Raw genomic sequence first — 19,579 nt, forward strand, 5'->3', positions numbered from 1 at the left:
CACAACTCTGATTTTGAAATCACAATTTAAAGTGTATAAACTCTTGATGAAACGCGGTTAATTGTTGCTGGGTGGAGTTGCAAGCAAGGCGATCCGTCTCATATCATAGTTTGTCGGACATACAGATTGAAAAGATAATTAAACTCTCTCTCTCTTCTTGAGATTATTACAACAGATATAATTTGAAAAGCAGGTATAGGCCTATGCATTATTTTTTTTAGATCCGCGCCTACAAAGCCTAAGTATTGAAATACTCAAGAGTAAGTTCCCTTACAAATCTCAAACAATAACAAACGAGTGTCAACAATAAACACCCGCTAGAAAACCGTAAAATAAACAAAGCCGACCATATTTTGAGTATTTGAGAACTTTTACAGCAAAAGATATTTTTAAACGTTAATTTTCTCACAAAAGATTTTCGGAGAGAAAAATTCGTCTGTCCGTGAAAAGGTCAAAGGTCGATGAGATCAGCTGTCAAATTCTGTGACAGGAAAAAGAAGAAACTAGTCGCCAAACTCTGAATGTGGATATCCCGGGGATAATATTTACTTTTTATGAATTTAAGAAAAATTGTGCCGACTCGCTTCGTTCATTTAATAAAACCCGAAAATTTAGCGAAGACCAAAGTCACGTGACCTTGGAAGTTTTTCGTAAACAAGAACGGAAAAGGCGAACAGATGGAGGGATAAAACTTCGCGTGAAATTTCCATAAAAGGAGACGATTATCATCGCGAAATCGTCGGAAGATGTAGTGTTAATGTCCGTCTGTCTGTCTGTGCACACGATGTCGTAGCAAGCGAGGATTTGGGGTGAAATATGAAGCCAGAGACAGGTAGATATTGTTTTGCCCTAAATCCATATTTCCCCACTGTCTACGTGTAAACGGTCAAAATTGTAATAATATACACAAGGTAGATCATTCGTAGATATTTAGAGCAGTAACGTTTAATGGGAAGTTAAATATCTGTAGAAATCGTGACTGTGTGTGAGTTTTCATTGTTTCATCATCAGGTTGTCGTTGTCCTGCATGAGTCACGTCAAAACAGCTGATTGGTCAGCGAGAACTCGCACTGATCCCCACCCTGCACATAATAATACCCCCTCTACTTTAAGTCAATAATTGTATGAGATTGTATGAGGGTGGAAAGTAACAGGCCTATAGGGGATTACTTCCCCCCTTTTCAACACCAGTCCTCCAACATGGACAGTGAACAGTGGTGAAGGCAGCACACATGCAAGTTTTCCTCTTCACCTAGAACTATGTCTAAGTGTAAGCTAGGAAGTACAGTCAAACCTCAATTCTTCAGCCTTGAGAAAGAAATTGAGATATTTGAGATATTGATCGATGTTAAAGTACAAAAAGAAAAATTGCACGGCTATTATTAAAACTTCCAAATTACTTCAACATATTATCCAAGCTATTTGGATACTGATGATCGAGATAATGATGTTTAGTTGTACAAGAATATGTTGGGGGTAAGAATGGAAGAGAAAGGGTTGGTAGCAGTGTCCTCCCTAAGAACCGGCTACCGGCCAAATTGATCGCTTCAATTGGTAAAAATGCTTCTTTGAAATAAAAAAATCAAATTTAATTGGTGTAATTAAGGTCCACAGAAATTTGTCTTCAACCCAAAGCCTGTTACAATTTGATCTCTAACCCTTTGCTTTGAAATAAATTGAAAACACTGCGCAGGAACTACAAATAACAAGGGCATATATTACATATATCACAGAGCCCCCTCCCTCCTTCCCTCTTTTCATGTTCAATCCTGCAATCCTGCTCACAATTCTGTCCTTAGATAAAGTGGAAACATCTCTACACTTGTAAAGGTGTCAGTGCTGAGTGACATCATTTTATTTAAGTAAACGAAAAGTTATTTTTTGAAAGTTTAAATAATGATCAATGTGCACTACGAAGTCTCTGTAGAATTTAAAACTTCTCCCTAAATTTCTCTGAAATGTAGAAAGATGATATAATATGCAGATGCACTGTCAGAATGATGCTCTTTAGTAATTTAGTTTTACTGGTTACATCATAATTGGATTAACTATCTCAAGGAAATATAGAGGAAGTACTTTTCCCTTTTCCACATTGGAACCCCCCCCCCCACTACTCTGTGTCAGGTTTTTCAGAATGGTAAAGTCATATGGCACTAGAGCAGATTCAGTTCCCATAGCAGTCGTAGAGAGTTTGACCAGTCTGGCTCCTGCCTTAGAGTTGACATTTAAGTTGTCCCTTTATATAATTATAATAAAACTGTCTTGAGGTCATCTGGTCAGTACAATTTGTTGTTGTTTACAGTTTTTTTGGTCTGAAGGAGTTAGGTGATTAGAGAAATCTGAAAACAAGTGTAAATTACATACATGTAAGAAATTCCACGTAGTTTTCTATAATTATTTAGTTCTGATCCAGCATGTCTAATGAACCCAAGATATATAATAGTTATTTTTGACTAAAATTTGCTTTAAGTTCTACAGTATACACTGGACATGTAGTGGGTTTTAAGAAATTGTGATAAAATTGCACATACTCTGACCCCATCCCACCTGTCTGACTGTGAGGCATACACAGATTACCTAGATTTTGTTATGAGAACTTAAAGACACAATCAATTGTGAACAAAGGGACCATGCAGTTACCTGATCTAGATTTAAATGACTCTAATGAAGCTAATAGATCCACCCCTCTATTTTTAAATCCCTGTACATGCAAGTAAATCTAGGATACACCTGTGTATATTTCAATGCCCAAACTGTAAAATCTTGGATCCACCTATATGTATTTCAATCCCCGTAATGTAAAATCTTGGACCCCCTTTTGTACTTTTAGGATCGCCAGACATGGAGGAATGCGTTTGGGACCCAGTGATGTTCTTTGTGGATGTTGGAATTCTGATTGTTGAAGCAAGGACCCCTGACCTTTCACCCAAAGGTCGAAGCGAGGGTCTTCACTGCCCCCCAGCACAGACAGGTCGAGGGGTCAAGGTGAAGCCCAGTCACCTCTGTGATCTACACAGAGAACAGGTCAGTGATGCATGAAATCAATTTGGTTTTAGTTTTGTAAACTGACCTCCTGCATTTTATGTAAAGACCAGAGGCCTGTTCCACAGAGCGAACGTTCACGAGCTCTCGCAAAAATTCCTTATACCTCCAACAGAAATGTTCGTGAGCGCTCGCTCTGTTGAACAGGCTTAAGGTGACATGTTTGCATTTTTCTGTAGCAAGTACAACAATCTGTTTATCATGTAACCTTTGTTGTTAACTATTGTTGTAATATTTGAATATTGTATGTAATTGAAGTTTAACATAAAATTTTGATATTGTCACCCTGAGAAATCCATTGGCACTAAAGGCATTTAGAAATTAATGTCTGACTCAGTTTAGAGACAATAACACACTCATTTGAGGTCTGACCATCATGTGATGTTTCCAGCTCTGTGCTACGTAATGTTTACATTTACAATTTTACATTTTCTACCTCAGTTATATTATGTTTATGATTTTACAATTTACACTATTTAATGTTAGTAATGTTTCTAAAAGTTTAGGATTTTAAAGTCCAGTGCTATGTAATGTTTGAGTTATTTGACAATTTAGCATAAACTATCTTGTTTAGGATTTTGCAGTGCTGTGCTATGAAATGTTTACGTTTATGATTTTACAGTGCCGTCGAGCAGACCAGATGAAGTCCCAGATCCTGGGTCTCTCTCGGAATCACATTCCACTAAACATTGATGTGATGCTGTTGCCAGACTGTGATCATGGTCGTCTGGAGGCTTGTTCTGTAGATGGGAGTGGGGTGGGATCTAATGATGACTTGATTCTACTGGAGAGATGGGAAATTTTACTACAGCAGAAGAGGTATCTATCTGTCTGTCTATCTGTCTATCTATCTGTCCATCTGTCTGTCTATCTGTCTGTCTAGCTGTATATCTGTCTATCTGTATGTCTATCTTATGTCTATCTGTCTGTCTATCTATCTATCTGTCTGTCTATCTGTCTATTTTTCTGTCTCTCTAATGACTGGACTTGTGTGGTTGGTAACAATGATTCAGTGCTATTGGAGAGATGGGAAATTCTTGATCAGAAATTCTGGGGGCAATCACTCTTACACGCTAGAGAATACCCAGGTCCCAGAATGGGCAACAAATGGTAGAAATATTACAGAGACGTGTATATGCCTATGCTAGGATTTGAACCCGGGGCCTCTGGCTTGTCAGTCGAGTGCTCTACCAGTTGAGCTCAATTGGTAGAGCACTGGACTGGCATGTAAGCCAGAGGCCTGGGAATCAAATCCTAGTGGAGGCATATACATATATACAGTAAAACTTGTTTAGTACAAACACGGATATAGAGAATTCACGGATATAGCAAAGTTTTTTAGCTCACCTGAGCCGAAGGCTCAAGTGAGCTTTTCTGATCACATTTTGTCTGTAGTCCGTCTGTCCGTCTGTAAACTTTTCACATTTTCGACTTCTTCTCAAGAACCACTGGGCCAATTTCAACCAAACTTGCCACAAAGTATCCTTGGGTAAAGGAGATTCAAGTTTGTTCAAATGAAGGGCCACGCCTTCTTCCAAGGGGAGATAATTAAGAATTTGTGAAAAATTAATGGCATCATTAAAAAATCTTCTTCTCAAGAACCACTGTGCTTGAAAACATGAAACTTATGTGGAAGCATCCTCAGGTAGTGTAGATTCAAGTTTGTTCAAATCATGACCCCCGGGGGTAGGGTGGGGCCGAAATGGGCAATCAAAGTTTTACATAGGAAATATACAGGAAAAATCTTTAAAAATCTTCTTCTCAAGAACAGCAAAGCCATGATTGGTCATATTTATATGGTAGCATCCTCAGGTAGTGAAGATTCAAGTTTCTTCAAATCATGACCCCCGGGGGTCGGGTGGGGCCACAATGGGCGATCAAAGTTTTACATAGGAATATATGGGAAAATCTTTAAAAATCTTCTTCTCAAGAACAGCAAAGCCAAGATTGGTCATATTTACTTGGAAGCATCCTCAGGTAGTGTAGATTCAAGTTTGCTCAAATCATGACCCCCGGGGTTCAGGTGGGGCCACAATGGGCGATCAAAGTTTTACATAGGAATATATAGGAAAAAATCTTTAAAAATCTTCTTCTCAAGAACAGCAAAGCCATAATTGGTCATATTTACATGGAAGCATCCTCAGGTAGTGTAGATTCAAGTTTGTTCAAATCATGACCCCCGGGGGTCAGGTGGGGCCACAATGGGCGATCAAAGTTTTACATAGGAATATATAGGAAAAAATCTTTAAAAATCTTCTTCTCAAGAACAACAAAGCCATGATTGGTCATATTTATATGGTAGCATCCTCAGGTAGTGTAGATTCAAGTTTCTTCAACTCATGACCCCCGGGGGTCGGGTTGGGCCACAATGGGTGATCAAAGTTTTACATAGGAATATATAGGAAAAAATCTTTAAAAAATCTTCTTCTCAAGAACAACAAAGCCATGATTGGTCATATTTATATGGTAGCATCCTCAGGTAGTGTAGATTCAAGTTTCTTCAACTCATGACCCCCGGGGGTCAGGTGGGGCCACAATGGGCGATCAAAGTTTTACATAGGAATATATAGGAAAAAATCTTTAAAAATCTTCTTCTCAAGAACAACAAAGCCATGATTGGTCATATTTATATGGTAGCATCCTCAGGTAGTGTAGATTCAAGTTTCTTCAACTCATGACCCCCGGGGGTCGGGTTGGGCCACAATGGGTGATCAAAGTTTTACATAGGAATATATGGGAAAATCTTCAAAAATCTTCTTCTCAAGAACAGCAAAGCCATGATTGGTCACATTTACATGGAAGCATCCTCAGATAGTGTAGATTCAAATTTGTTCAAATCATGACCCCCGGGGGTCGGATGGGTCCACAATGGGCGATCAAAGTTTTACATGGGAATATATGGAAAATCTTCAAAAATCTTCTTCTCAAGAACAGCAAAGCCATGATTGGTCATATTTACTTGGAAGCATCCTCAGATAGTGTACATTCAAATTTTTTCAAATCATGACCCCCGGGGGTCAGGTGGGTCCACAATGGGCGATCAAAGTTTTACATAGGAACACATAGTAAAAATCTTAAAAAAAGCTATTTGTTAAGAACAGCAAAGCCATGATTGGTCATATTTATATGGTAGCATCCTCAGATAGTGTACATACAAACTTGTTCGAATCATGACCCCCGGGGGTCGGGTGGAGCCACAATGGGCGATCAAAGTTTTACATAGGAACACATAGTAAAAATCTTTAAAAAAACTATTTGTTAAGAATAGCAAAGCCATGATTGGTCATATTTAAATGGAAGCATCCTCAGATAATGTAGATTGATTTCAAATTTGTTCAATTCATGACACCCCCCCCCCCCAACCACTTTTATATTTAAACTTTTCAACCTTTCAAGATTGAAGTGATTTCTGCTTTTTCCTAGCCATAGTGCTCAGGTGAGCGATGTGGCCCCTGGGCCTCTTGTTTGAATCCCCGGCAAAATTCTTAACAAATCGTAGGAAAATATAACAGAATTATTACAAACTCTGATATAACGAATTTACAGATATAGCAAACTGATTTTGTGTCCCGTAGAGGTTAAAATAATGAAAATTACATCTTTTATAACAAATTTTCAATATTTTAATCTTCAAAATATAAAACTGACATTATTCCATTCCTCAGAAATATTTAGTACCCCAAGTAAAATTTTCTATTTAATACCTCCCAGAGTATATTTGGTAGTCATATTTGAAGGAAAAGATGCATATTGCGAATTCATTATATATACTTTAACGAATTCGTTATATGGATATAACAAATTACAGATATAATTATAAATGAGTTTTACTGTATTGCCTTGCTGTCTTTTTATTGTATTTTACCTCTTACAGGAGTTATCAGGTGGAAATGGAAAGTGTGACTGGGCAGTTCTTATTCAGGCCCTCAGTTGGTCTATTTGTTCTAATTGTTGTTTATTTATAATAGGAGTGATCAAGTTGACGAGGGAAGTGTGACTGGGCCATTCTTATTCAGGCCCTCAGTTTGTCTGTCTGTCTGTTTTATTGTTTTTTTTTATTATAGGAGTGATCAAGTCGACCCGTGCAGTGTGACAGGGCCATTCTTACTTCAGGCCCTCAGTTTGTTTGTCTGTCTGTCTGTTTTATTGGTTTTTTTTTATTATAGGAGTGAACGAGTCGACCCGGGAAGTGTGACGGGGCGATTCTTACTTCAGGCCCTCAGGTCTTATCTCCATTTCTCACAACTGAGTTCCTGGCTCATCTCTCACCGGGGTCATCTACCCCTGCAAATTATATACAGGTTTGTTCCAAAATATTCACCTTACAAATTATGTACAGGTCTGTACTAAAATAGATAGTTACATACCAATTTTCTTCAGGTCTGTACTTAAAAATGACCTAGTCTGTACAAAAATATACATAGTTTATAAATTATGTACAGGATTTACCAAAATATATACTTCACCAAGTTTTAAATTTTTTGTACATACCAAAAGTATTCAGTTTGAAACAATTTATATTAAGCAATACCAAAGTTATCTGTCTGCATATTTAGCAAAATCATTAATTATGTGAAAAAAATGTTTTTCCTAGAAAGATATTTTCAATTTTGAGAAAAGAAAGTGCAAATTATTAAGGTTTAATGAAGTTTCTATTTATAGGCTGTACTCCCCTGGCGAGACGGGGATTCACGTATTCACCTCTGACAGTGAGACACACAGCTTCCCCATCGCAGATCTCGGGACCGAGATACTCAAAGTCTCAGTTATCTCACTACCGAGACTTCCTGAGATCCCCATGCTTTTGTGTCAAGACTATAAAAATGTCTCCATGAGGAAAAAACCTAGCCCTGAGAGGGATCTGGGGTTAAAGGTCAAGTCTGAGTCAGGCAAACTAAATACCAACAAGATATCAAGTGCAGCTGAACCAAATGTTCAGCCCAGTCCATGTGTACCGGAGGGAAAATGGAGCAAGAAAACAGAAGAGTTACGGAGAACATCCCCTGAGTTGTTTCAGGATCAGGGGACCAGTTTAACCAATCTTAATCAAAGAACCAGAGTAGAAAACATACATCAGGAAAAAGGACTTTCTGGAGGTCAAGGTTTAGGAGCCATTCCGAAAAAGAAAAACTTGATGCAGAAGCCTGGTCCTGACTCTCTAGCCTCCAAACCACCAGTTGTCAAGAAACTTCAGGCTAAGATGGGGGCTGACCAACCATTCAGTCCAGATATGTCGGAACTAAAAATGTCCTTCAAGACACGCCCACTGCCACTCTTACCTGATGATCCAACCAATCAGAAAGACCCAGACTTCCTGATTGCTAGGTTACCAAGTCCTAAAGTCCTGTTATCAACAGCTGGAAAATCTAATCAGACATTCTACAAAAAGCGCCATTTAGACCTCAGTTCACCGGAATCATTCGAGGACCGTGTCCTGACCAGTAAGATATCGAGCTTCGTGAAGCCTCCAAATTCCGAAGATCTGGAGAGTTACCTAGCCAGCCTAACGTCACACCAACCAGAGAAAGGCACTGGAACCAGTCTAAGCAACATTCCCACAATGCATTGTAAATTCTTTGACGGAGATGAAGCAAGTAAAAGTTCTTCTTCAATGAAGTCACACAGAAAGACTAAACAGTGTCTCCAAGAATCGTCCGCTTCACCATCACTGGCTGAACAGGTTCAAAAGAAATATCCTGGATATGACTCAAAACAAACTCCACAGAAATGGAACAATAAAAGATCAGGGACATCTGTTATCTGTGACCTTCAGTTCTCACCAGAATCTCCCAGTACCTTACACACACAGAAATCATATGAACAGAAACATTCAAGAGACCAGTTAGAAACTGACAGTGTATTACCGTCCAGTGATTCTGTAGAAAAGTGTGAAATTAAAGACAAGTATACCTCATCTCAAAGACTGGACACTGACAGAGAGTGGAGAAGATTTCAGAGTCCAGAAAGACTGTCCCCAGAATCCTCTAACACATACTCATTGTTTGATGATTTTGTCGATGATATTTACAACATTAAGCCCCAGTCCGGTAGCACACTACAGAGTATACCCTGTGTTAATAGTAGGGCCTATGTCGACAACACAGAGAGCAAAATTGTAGATGCACAAAATCCCAACTCAAATTGTTTACAAAACAAATCTGATTTAGGATTAACTCCAGACTTCCATAATAACTCTAATCTGTACAGATACTCAGATTCTAAACCTAGTTTCAAGAAAAGCTTTTCTGAACCAGAGATGCTGGGGAAGCAGTTGACATTATGTCAGTTGGATGAATTAAAACTTTCTCCCGACGAGAATCTATCAGATCTAGACGCTGTGTTATCGAAATCATTCCATGACATTTTAAGTCTCGACAAATCGTCCAGTGACTCTACGCCCACCAATAGTCTTTCAGAGTCCAACGGATTCAAGCATTATTGTGATACAGATGTAGGTATAAACTCAGACAGGAATGTGACAATTTCCTCCCCTTCAAAGTGTTCAATGGACCAAGACATAGCAACTCTAGCCAATACTGTGAATAACAAATGTGATGGAGAAATAGACTCCAGAAAAACAAAGCCTGTTAAGTCTGCAAGTAGTGAAGCTGAGAGGAATGGATTTATAGAAGGTGGATCCAATAGTGGTGGATGTAAAAGGAGAGGGGACCTAGAGGATGGATCTAACAGGGGTGGATCTCAGAAAAATAAGTCTTCACTGTGTAAACTACTGCTGAGGAAAGAACTACAGCGGTCTTATAACAATGTAAGTACTACTGTTAATCTGATAAGAATCATCACAAAATTATCACATTATCAGACATATTATATTAAGTTTAATTGTACTTCTACATCAAATTGGCTTTAAATTCTTTCTTCTCAGCAGATATTAAGTGAAACCTCTGGGTGGTAATTGAATATGTTAATGCATAATGAATATGGAGTAATTGAAATTCAATGATTTTTTTCATGTTAATTATCAGTAAAAAAAACTTGAGAAGATCCAGAATGATTTAGAAATATTAAGAATTGAGGCTAATTTTTAAAATGTTTTTATAGGATCCGTTGGAGACAAAATTTCCAACTCAGGAGCAGGTGAACCACTTCCAAAGAAATCTTCAGCAGTCGTCCAGTATGGTATTCAACTCTAGTACAGGTCTTCCAACTCGATCTAGTCCAGTAAGTCACAAATCACGAGCTATTGTGTTTAGTCTCTAGCTGTTCTAGTTATAGTTACAAGCAAGTCAACTGAGTCACAATTTTGTTAAATGAGTCAAGAGTTTAGTAAGTCATAAGTTAGAACAATGGATCACTCCACTCAATCTAACATCAACTCTCCACTCAATCTAACATCAACTCTCCTGCTTAACCTAACATCAACTCTCCACTCAATCTTTTATCAACTCTCCACTCAATCTAACATCAACTCTCCTGATCAATCTAACGTCAACTCTCCACTCAATCTAACATCAATTCTCCTGCTTACGCAGTACAGTTAAGGTGACAAATGGAAATATCAGCGAATTTTTTATATAGAAAATACATTCTTTACAAGGATGGGCGATTCTTTTTAGGACTTTACTATTATCAGACAAATGTAATGTGGTTGAAAACTACATGTTGGGGACGATTAGATTTCTTACCTAGACTTGTGACGTAATGTGGCAGTCATGTGATTTTAGCAAATATACCTGCAGTATTGAGGTCATCTTCCAATATTGCAAGGGCATAACCGAGTTGAAAATCTAAGTTTAATTTATAATTATTTTCAACACTCTTTGTAGTTTGTGAAAAGTGCTGCGAACCTATATAGATTCTACTATATGACTGCTAAAATTACGTTTGTTAGACCATATGCTGAATATTTTGCTGGTCAAGTACATTAAATATAGATATAATTAATTCATTTGCAAGATTTCATCAGGTTCGCAGCACTTTTCAAATATCTTCATACCTTTTGAGTTTATGTGTAAAAGCTTGTCATAATTCATTGAGGGTATGCCCTTGCAATATATCGATTTATTACGACCCTTCTATTACCCTTCAATGAATCTGCATACAAATATACGGCAGTATCGCTTGTCTAGGAAATGTACAGGAAGTATATGATTAAAATCATAAAATATACATCGCATCCGAGTTAATGGCCTCTCATATATCTGCAAATATATTTTATTTACTTACAAAATACATTTTTCATTGTATAAAATATAACTTGATCCGCCTCTCTCTGCATACAAACTGCGTCAAATTTTGCAATATAACGTCACATTGATAAGTGCATTGCGATCAGTGAACTGTTTATATATTGCTCTGTGGGATTAAACCAACGACAAAAATACATGCAATAGTAAGTATTGATGTAGTTTAAAGCTATCCAACAGTTTAAAATAGCAAATCATTTCATTTTGTAGTAATTTGAAGAACATATACATTTGTGTGATGTCATAGTAAGCATTTCCCGTAAAAATTAGGCCCCGCCTCCTTACTGCAGCCTTAACTGTGCTGCGTAATCTAACATTAACTCTCCTGATCAATCTAACATCAACTCTCCACTCAATCTAATATCAACTCTCCTGATCGATCTAACATCAACTCTCCACTCAATCTAACATCAACTCTCCTGATTGATCTAACATCAACTCTCCACTCAATATAACATCAACTCCCCACTCAATATAACATCAACTCTCCTGCTCAATCTAACATCAACTCTCCTGCTCAATCTAACATCAACTCTCCACTCAATCTGACATCAACTCTCCACTCAATCTAACATCAATTCTCCTGATCAATTTAACATCAATTCTCTTGATCAATCTAACATCAACTCTCCTGATCAATCTAACATCAACTCTCCTGATCAATCTAACATCAACTCTCCTGCTCAATCTAACATCAACTCTCCACTCAATCTGAAATCAACTCTCCTGCTCAATCTAACATCAACTCTCCATTCAATCTAACATCAACTCTCCTGATCAATCTAACATCAATTCTCCTGATTGATCTAACATTAACTCTCCACTCAATATAACATCAACTCCCCACTCAATATAACATCAACTCTCCTGATCAATCTAACATCAACTCTCCTGCTCAATATAACATCAACTCCCCACTCAATATAACATCAACTCTCCTGATCAATCTAACATCAACTCTCCTGCTCAATCTAACATCAACTCTCCTGATCAATCTAACATCAACTCTCCACTCAATCTGACATCAACTCTCCTGCTCAATCTAACATCAACTCTCCATTCAATCTAACATCAACTCTCCACTCAATCTGACATCAACTCTCAACTCAATCTGACATCAACTCTCCTGCTCAATCTAACATCAACTCTCCACTCAATCTAACATCAACTCTCCTGCTCAATCTAACATCAACTCTCCACTCAATCTGACATCAACTCTCCTGCTCAATCTAACATCAACTCTCCACTCAATCTAACATCAACTCTCCTGCTTAATCTAACATCAACTCTCCTGATCAATCTAACATCAACTCTTCTGATCAATCTAACATCAACTCTCCACTCAATCTAACATCAACTCTCCACTCAATCTAACATCAACTCTCCTGCTCAATCTAACATCAACTCTCCACTCAATCTAACATCAAATCTCCTGATCAATCTAACATCAACTCTCCACTCAATCTAACATCAACTCTCCTGCTCAATCTAACATCAACTCTCCACTCAATCTAACATCAACTCTCCACTCAAACTAACATCAACTCTCCTGATCAATCTAACATCAACTCTCCACTCAATCTAACATCAACTCTCCACTCAATCTAACATCAACTCTCCTGATCAATCTAACATTAACTCTCCACTCAATCTAACATCAACTCTCCTGATCAATCTAACATCGACTCTCCACTCAATCTAACATCAACTCTCCACTCAATCTAACATCAACTCTCCTGCTTAATCTAACATCAACTCTCCACTCAATCTAACATCAACTCTCCACTCAATCTAGATAAATTATGAACACAGAATATGTCAAGGGCTAGTACTTTGTTAAGTCACAATTCAGTCTTGACTAAAAAGAATCACATATGCTCTTGATTGGTGGTTCATGATCTAGTCTAGTAAGCCATGGTTTAGTCTGATAAATCGTGATCTAGTCCAGTGTAAGCAGCACTTTGTGGTAAAAGACAGTCCTATATTTTCTAAATTGACTGAGAATTGACACCCTCCTCAATGTGTAATTCTTTTCTTTTACAGGCCCCTTTGAAGAGGAGGACGGTGGGAAGGTTTGACTACGACAACACTCTCGTCAACTCCAGGGCCATCAAAAAGTAGGTCAAAAAACAATGTATCAATACTCTCACTAACTCCAGAGCGATCAAAAAGTAGGTCAAAAAACAATGTATCAATACTCTCGTCATCTCCAGAGCCATCAAAAAGTAGGTCAAAAAACAACTTATCAGTATTCTCGTCAACTCCAGAGCCATCAAAAAGTAGGTTAAAAACTAAAAGTTCATGTACAGCGAAGATATATTTTTTTTCTTTTGATGCAAGAGAGATAACTCCTGTTTACTTATTACTAAGTTTTGAAGCAAATCACCATTACAGATGACTTGTAACTTAAAATCTTTAGAATAAAATTTAAAAAAACTTCAGTATATAACCTCTACAGATATTCCTCATTAAGTGTTTATGCTTGTTTTGTGATTCAATTGCATTAAATCAAAATTAACAACAAAAATAATTAACTTGACAGTGCTCTCTCCTGTTCCAAACTGGCCTTGGAATCTGAGAGTTCAAGGTCATCTGTCACACCTGACCAGTCACGAACCCTAAGTACGTCTGCACCTGCCTCTACCAACTGCCTTCTGGGAAACTTTGAGGTGAGGCATCATTCTAATGTTTTTAAATAAAATGTGATATTACTTTTTTAAAGTGTTTTTAAGCTATATACCTAAGGCTTAGAAACTCATGATTTCACCTCGATTTCATCTGAGTTGTTAGAATTATGCAGATAGTTACATATTGATATGTATATTGTAAATTATATTGATTATTTCACTAGACTTTATTTTCTTGAGAACGTACATTGAAGCATAACATTTATTTGCTTGACAAAATTTACCGTATTAATGTACAGAAAAAATGTATAGAAAAAAAGAAAAAAATTAGGGTTATTGATTTTTGCTGAAAAACATTGCATTCATGTTTAGTATTTTTAACTTAAACTGTTAATATGACTGAATTGTAACTGCAACAGAGTGAATCTCTGTCAACTTTCACTGGATACAAAATGTTTCAAAGTATATTTTCCTTGTTTGATATTTTTTCAATTATTATTAAAAAGAACTGCAAATGATAGTAATGTTCTGCTGCCTACCTCCAAGTCATTTTTCAAAAATTGACATCTTTCAATGATTTTTTCATATTTATGTAGATATTTTTGTGAAAAAACTTGATTTTAATGGAAAAGAATATTCAAAGACTGTGAATAGTCGCGTTGAATTTTTGACACAGTTTTTAAAATTATTAAAATTAAAGTTTTAAAATTATTAATCAATTATAAATGCACTTTTCTTTCAATTAAATAAGTTTTAATGGGCAAATTGCCATTTATATTGAATTAAATGGGTTTAAAATGTAGGCAAAAATTGAAAGTTAGCATTCGTAGTTTTTTCAGTCTCTTTAGACATATTATGATATATATCATAGACTTTGAAATAAATTGATGTGTGATATTTATTTTTCAGGAGTCTGTGTTGAATGGTCGGATTGAGCCAATAGGAGCAGTGGAGGGCTTTACCTGTGATATTGGAGCCGGGGGATCATTCTGTCCCAAACATGTGTCACTTCCTGTCACGGCGTATTTCTTCCAGCTGTCGGACGACAACGCCCCCTCACCTTATCTCGTAAGTTAACACAGCTGTTTCACAAGCCCTTTTTTGTCAGGCCTTATGAAATTGGATTGAGGGGAAGGTGTCTTGCAGTCCAAATACATGTAGCAAGAAGCTAAAAATGAAATTTCATGGCTATACTGAGTCAAATTACTGTTAGAAGTTCAATTCTATGGTGTTAAACTTTGTAAATTTCTCAAAAACTACCACCTGCAATTGTTTTAATTTCAAGATGAAAGAAATCAATTTAAATTTAAAGAAATTTTGTTTTTGTACTGCATTAAAATGTGTTAATATATTAAAATAAATGACGCAAACAGGTAGGCATTACACAATTTCTTAAATTTTTTCTTAAATGAAATCTATATTTTTTCTCTATAATTTTTCAGGGTCATATAAATCTGGAGAGCTTGGGAAAGAAAGGCTACCATATACCAAAATGTGGGACAGTGCAAGTTGTACGTATCACTAAACCTTCTGCATATACATATTACTAATAACATTATAATGCAAACAATTACAAAAAATTGATTTTTTTTTGGGGGGGGGTGTATTACTGTTCAAAAAATCTAACTGAGAGGAATGGAGGTGTTTAAATAGGTGTCTAGTGAAATTTTCAGATTCCAACAGCAGATTATCAGAATTTTTTTTTTCCCAGACCTTATTTAACCCGAACAAGACGGTCATCAAAATGTTTGTCGTCTTGTATGATCTCAGTGATATGCCACCTCAGAGTCAAACATTCCTACGACAGAGAACTGTGTACATGCCAGTGGAAGACAACAGCTCTCAGCCATCATATCTCAGATACCTCATACATCTCAGGTGAGATATATCTTAGATACTTCATACATCTCATGTGAGATATATCTCAGATACCTCATACATCTCAGGTGAGACATTTGACTGATACCCCATACATCTCAAGTGCAATATATTTCAGATACTTCATTTATCTCAGGTACCTCATTTATCTTGAGTAAAATATTTGTCTGATATATCATGTGAGATTTATCTCAGAAATCTCATTTATCTCAGATACCTCAATTATCTCTGATACCTCGTTTATCTCAGATGAGATATTCGACTGATATCCCATATATGAAATATTTGACATATCCTCTTTGTCTCAGGTGAGATTTTTAAGTTTACTTACACATATAAAATACTTATTAGATATCTCATAAATCTTAGGGTTATATTTGTCAATTACTTCATTCATCTGAGTCTTATTTCAGAGATCAATATATTAACCTGAGATTTATCTTGTATTCCCTAAGCATCTCATTTATCATTGGAGTCAACTTCCAAAACACATATCTCACTGCACTTAAAAGTTCTATGTTTTTAAGGTTTGCCAGTTCCAAATCTGGGAAGATCTTTCTGCATACAGACATCCGTGTGTTGTTTGCAAGAGACAAGTTTGAATTTGACCCAAATGTTGCCAAATATGAACTCCGATCATTCACTGAGGCTCCTTCCAACCCCAAGTTCTCTCCACGGAGGTGATGATGGCCTTAACTAGGTCAAATCTGGTGTAAACTAGGTCAGATTTGGTATAAACTAGGTCAAATCTGGTTTTTAGGAAAACCGTTCTTTGATTGTGGCCACGTAAAGACCATAAGCTTGTTAAGTCTGTTAATCTAACTCAGATCTAGTTTATTTTGTTGTTGACTGATTTATAAATGGTTAAGGCTAAAACTAGGTCATTGTATCTAGGTCATTCCTGGTCATGTATGAATGTTAAAGTCTACATGTGTATCATCTTTTTAAAAACTTTATGTCAAAGATTATAATCTGTGTGTGCTGGGTTGATTTTTTTTATTTATGTATGAGAGTCAGTGAGTGTTTGATCCTTATTGTTACCTGTAGGTAGGCTTATTGATTGACACCTGTCATATTAGAATATTAAGGATGTACAGAAATACTTTAACAGAATTGTAAATGTAATACCGTAACTTCAATATTTGTAATATATGTGATATCCTGTCCTCTTTATGAATTTGCTGAAAACAGAAAACACATGAATCCTATCAATACTGTAAACTTTTGTATTGAAAAGGAAAGTATCAGTTTTTGAGTATTTATCTGAAGAGATTTAGATTTCCTCATTGTTCAAAAAATATGTACAAAAGTAACACAAGGAAAACCATATCTAATCTCTCTATTTCTGTCTCTCTCTCTTATACACAAAATGACAGTGTAGGTATTGTTTAATGATGCCTTGTTTATTATGGAGTCTATGTTGATTTTGGTCTGATTCAGATTATTTCAGTTTTATTTAAGATTTGAGTGTGTAGTTTTATAGCTTATTCTAATATTTATTTGTTTAAGATCACTATGTAATCATTTTTTTCTGATATAAACTTGTGTAGAAAGATAATGTTGTCATTCGTTTATGCTTTATTCCTCTCCTATGACAATTATATGAAAGTATAAAGTTAGATGTATGTAATCAAATATAAACACATAATACATATAAATACAAAAACACAAAATTACAAACATATCATATAAATGACAAAATGAACATGATAGAGGAACGAAAAATGAAAAAAAAAATAATAAAAAAAATTAAGTAAGATATTAAAAAAATGATAGTTTTGGCATATTTACAAATTTGTGAATTGATGGCTACAGTAGTTGGTTGGCGGTTTTATTACTGGAATTGAAGAGCCCGGTTGTAATACGTGGCAACGTTTCGTATGTAACGAAAGTTGGTCATATTAAGTTGTCAGAGACCTTTTTCTGATATTAAATGAAAGAAATATGTCCAAAAAAAAAGGAACTGACCAAATGAAACGGGTTCTGATTTTTAGCTCACCTCGACGAAGTCGAGATGAGCTTATGCTATACCCCCGGCGTCGGCGTCGGCGTCGGTGTCGGCGTCGGCGTCCCAGGTTAAAGTTTTAGGAGCAAGTCCCATTCCCAAGTAACTATAAGCCCTACCTGGACCAAACTTGCATGGATGATGCATCTAGGGATGGACACTACCACACTTGCTTCGGATGCTGGATCTGACCTAGATTTTCCAGATGAGTGACCAGGTTAAAGTTTTAGGAGCAGGTCCATTCCCAAGTAACTATAAGCCCTACCTTGACCAAACTTGCATGGATGATGCATCTAGGGATGGACACTACCACACTTGCTTCGGATGCTGGATCTGATGTAGATTTTCCAGATGAGTGACCAGGTTAAAGTTTTAGGAGCAGGTCCATTCCCAAGTAACTATAAGCCCTACCTGGACCAAACTTGCATGGATGATGCATCTAGGGATGGACACTACCACACTTGCTTCGGATGCTGGATCTGACCTAGATTTTCCAGATGAGTGACCAGGTTAAGGTTTTAGGAGCAGGTCCATTCCCAAGTAACTATAAGCCCTACCTTGACCAAACTTGCATGGATGATGCATCTAGGGATGGACACTACCACACTTGCTTCGGATGCTGGATCTGACCTAGATTTTCCAGATGAGTGACCAGGTTAAAGTTTTAGGAGCAGGTCCATTCCCAAGTAACTATAAGCCCCACCTGGACCAAACTTGCATGGATGATGCATCTAGGGATGGACACTACCACACTTGCTTCGGATGCTGGATCTGACCTAGATTTTCCGGATGAGTGACCAGGTTAAAGTTTTAGGAGCAGGTCCATTCCAAAGTAACTATAAGCCCTACCTTGACCAAACTTGCATGGATGATGCATCTAGGGATGGACATGGCCACACTTACTTCGGATGCTGGATCTGATGTAGATTTTTAGATGTGTACCAGGTTAAAGTTTTAGGAGCAGGTCCATTCCCAAGTAACTATAAGCCCTACCCGGACCAAACTTGCATGGATGATGCATCTAGGGATGGACACTACCACACTTGCTTCGGATGCTGGATCTGACCTAGATTTTCTGGATGAGTGACCAGGTTAAAGTTTTAGGAGCAGGTCCATTCCAAAGTAACTATAAGCCCTACCTTGACCAAACTTGCATGGATGATGCATCTAGGGATGGACATGGCCACACTTACTTCGGATGCTGGATCTGATGTAGATTTTTAGATGTGTACCAGGTTAAGGTTTTAGGAGCAGGTCCATTCCCAAGTAACTATAAGCCCTACCCGGACCAAACTTGCGTGGATGATGCATCTAGGGATGGACACTACCACACTTGCTTCGGATGCTGGATCTGACCTAGATTTTCTGGATGAGTGACCAGGTTAAAGTTTTAGGAGCAGGTCCATTCCAAAGTAACTATAAGCCCTACCTGGACCAAACTTTCATGGATGATGCATCTAGGGATGTACACTAACCAACCTGCTTCGAATGCTGGATCTGACCTAGATTTTCCACATGAGTGAATTTTAGCCATATTTTAACCAAATTAGCATGGATGATGTATCTAGGGATGGATACTTCCAGACTTGCCTTGGATTCTGAATCTGACGTACATTTTCCAGATGAGTGACCAGGGTAATTTTTTGGAGTAGCTATATAATATTATGGCCTGTTATGATTAAACTTGCATAGATGGTGCATCTTAGGATGAAAACTTCCAGATTTGCTTTGGATGTTGGAACTGACCAAAATTTTCTTGATTACTAAACAGGTCAAAAGTTTTTTGAGCAGATCTATAATTAAATCAAACTTGCATGGATATT

At 37.1% G+C, this 19,579-nt stretch overlaps 1 protein-coding gene across 1 annotated transcript; it reads left to right on the top strand.

The window, feature by feature from the left end:
• Positions 1–417: 417 nt before the first annotated feature.
• LOC133179764 (atos homolog protein A-like) lies at positions 418–17,309 on the top strand. Its single transcript, XM_061314456.1, has 12 exons — positions 418–832; positions 2,831–3,024; positions 3,665–3,861; positions 7,209–7,343; positions 7,705–9,808; positions 10,102–10,221; positions 13,290–13,363; positions 13,789–13,915; positions 14,783–14,941; positions 15,316–15,384; positions 15,585–15,751; positions 16,279–17,309. Exons 1-12 carry the CDS (start codon positions 817–819, stop codon positions 16,433–16,435), a joined length of 3,519 nt encoding a protein of 1,172 aa, XP_061170440.1. The 5' UTR covers positions 418–816; the 3' UTR covers positions 16,436–17,309.
• The last annotated feature ends 2,270 nt before the right edge of the window (positions 17,310–19,579 follow it).

Source organism: Saccostrea echinata, unplaced genomic scaffold (genome assembly GCF_033153115.1).
Source record: "Saccostrea echinata isolate AGI-Se365-2 ecotype Australia unplaced genomic scaffold, CSIRO_AGI_Sech_v1 ptg000005l, whole genome shotgun sequence".
Lineage (NCBI taxonomy): Eukaryota > Metazoa > Mollusca > Bivalvia > Ostreida > Ostreidae > Saccostrea > Saccostrea echinata.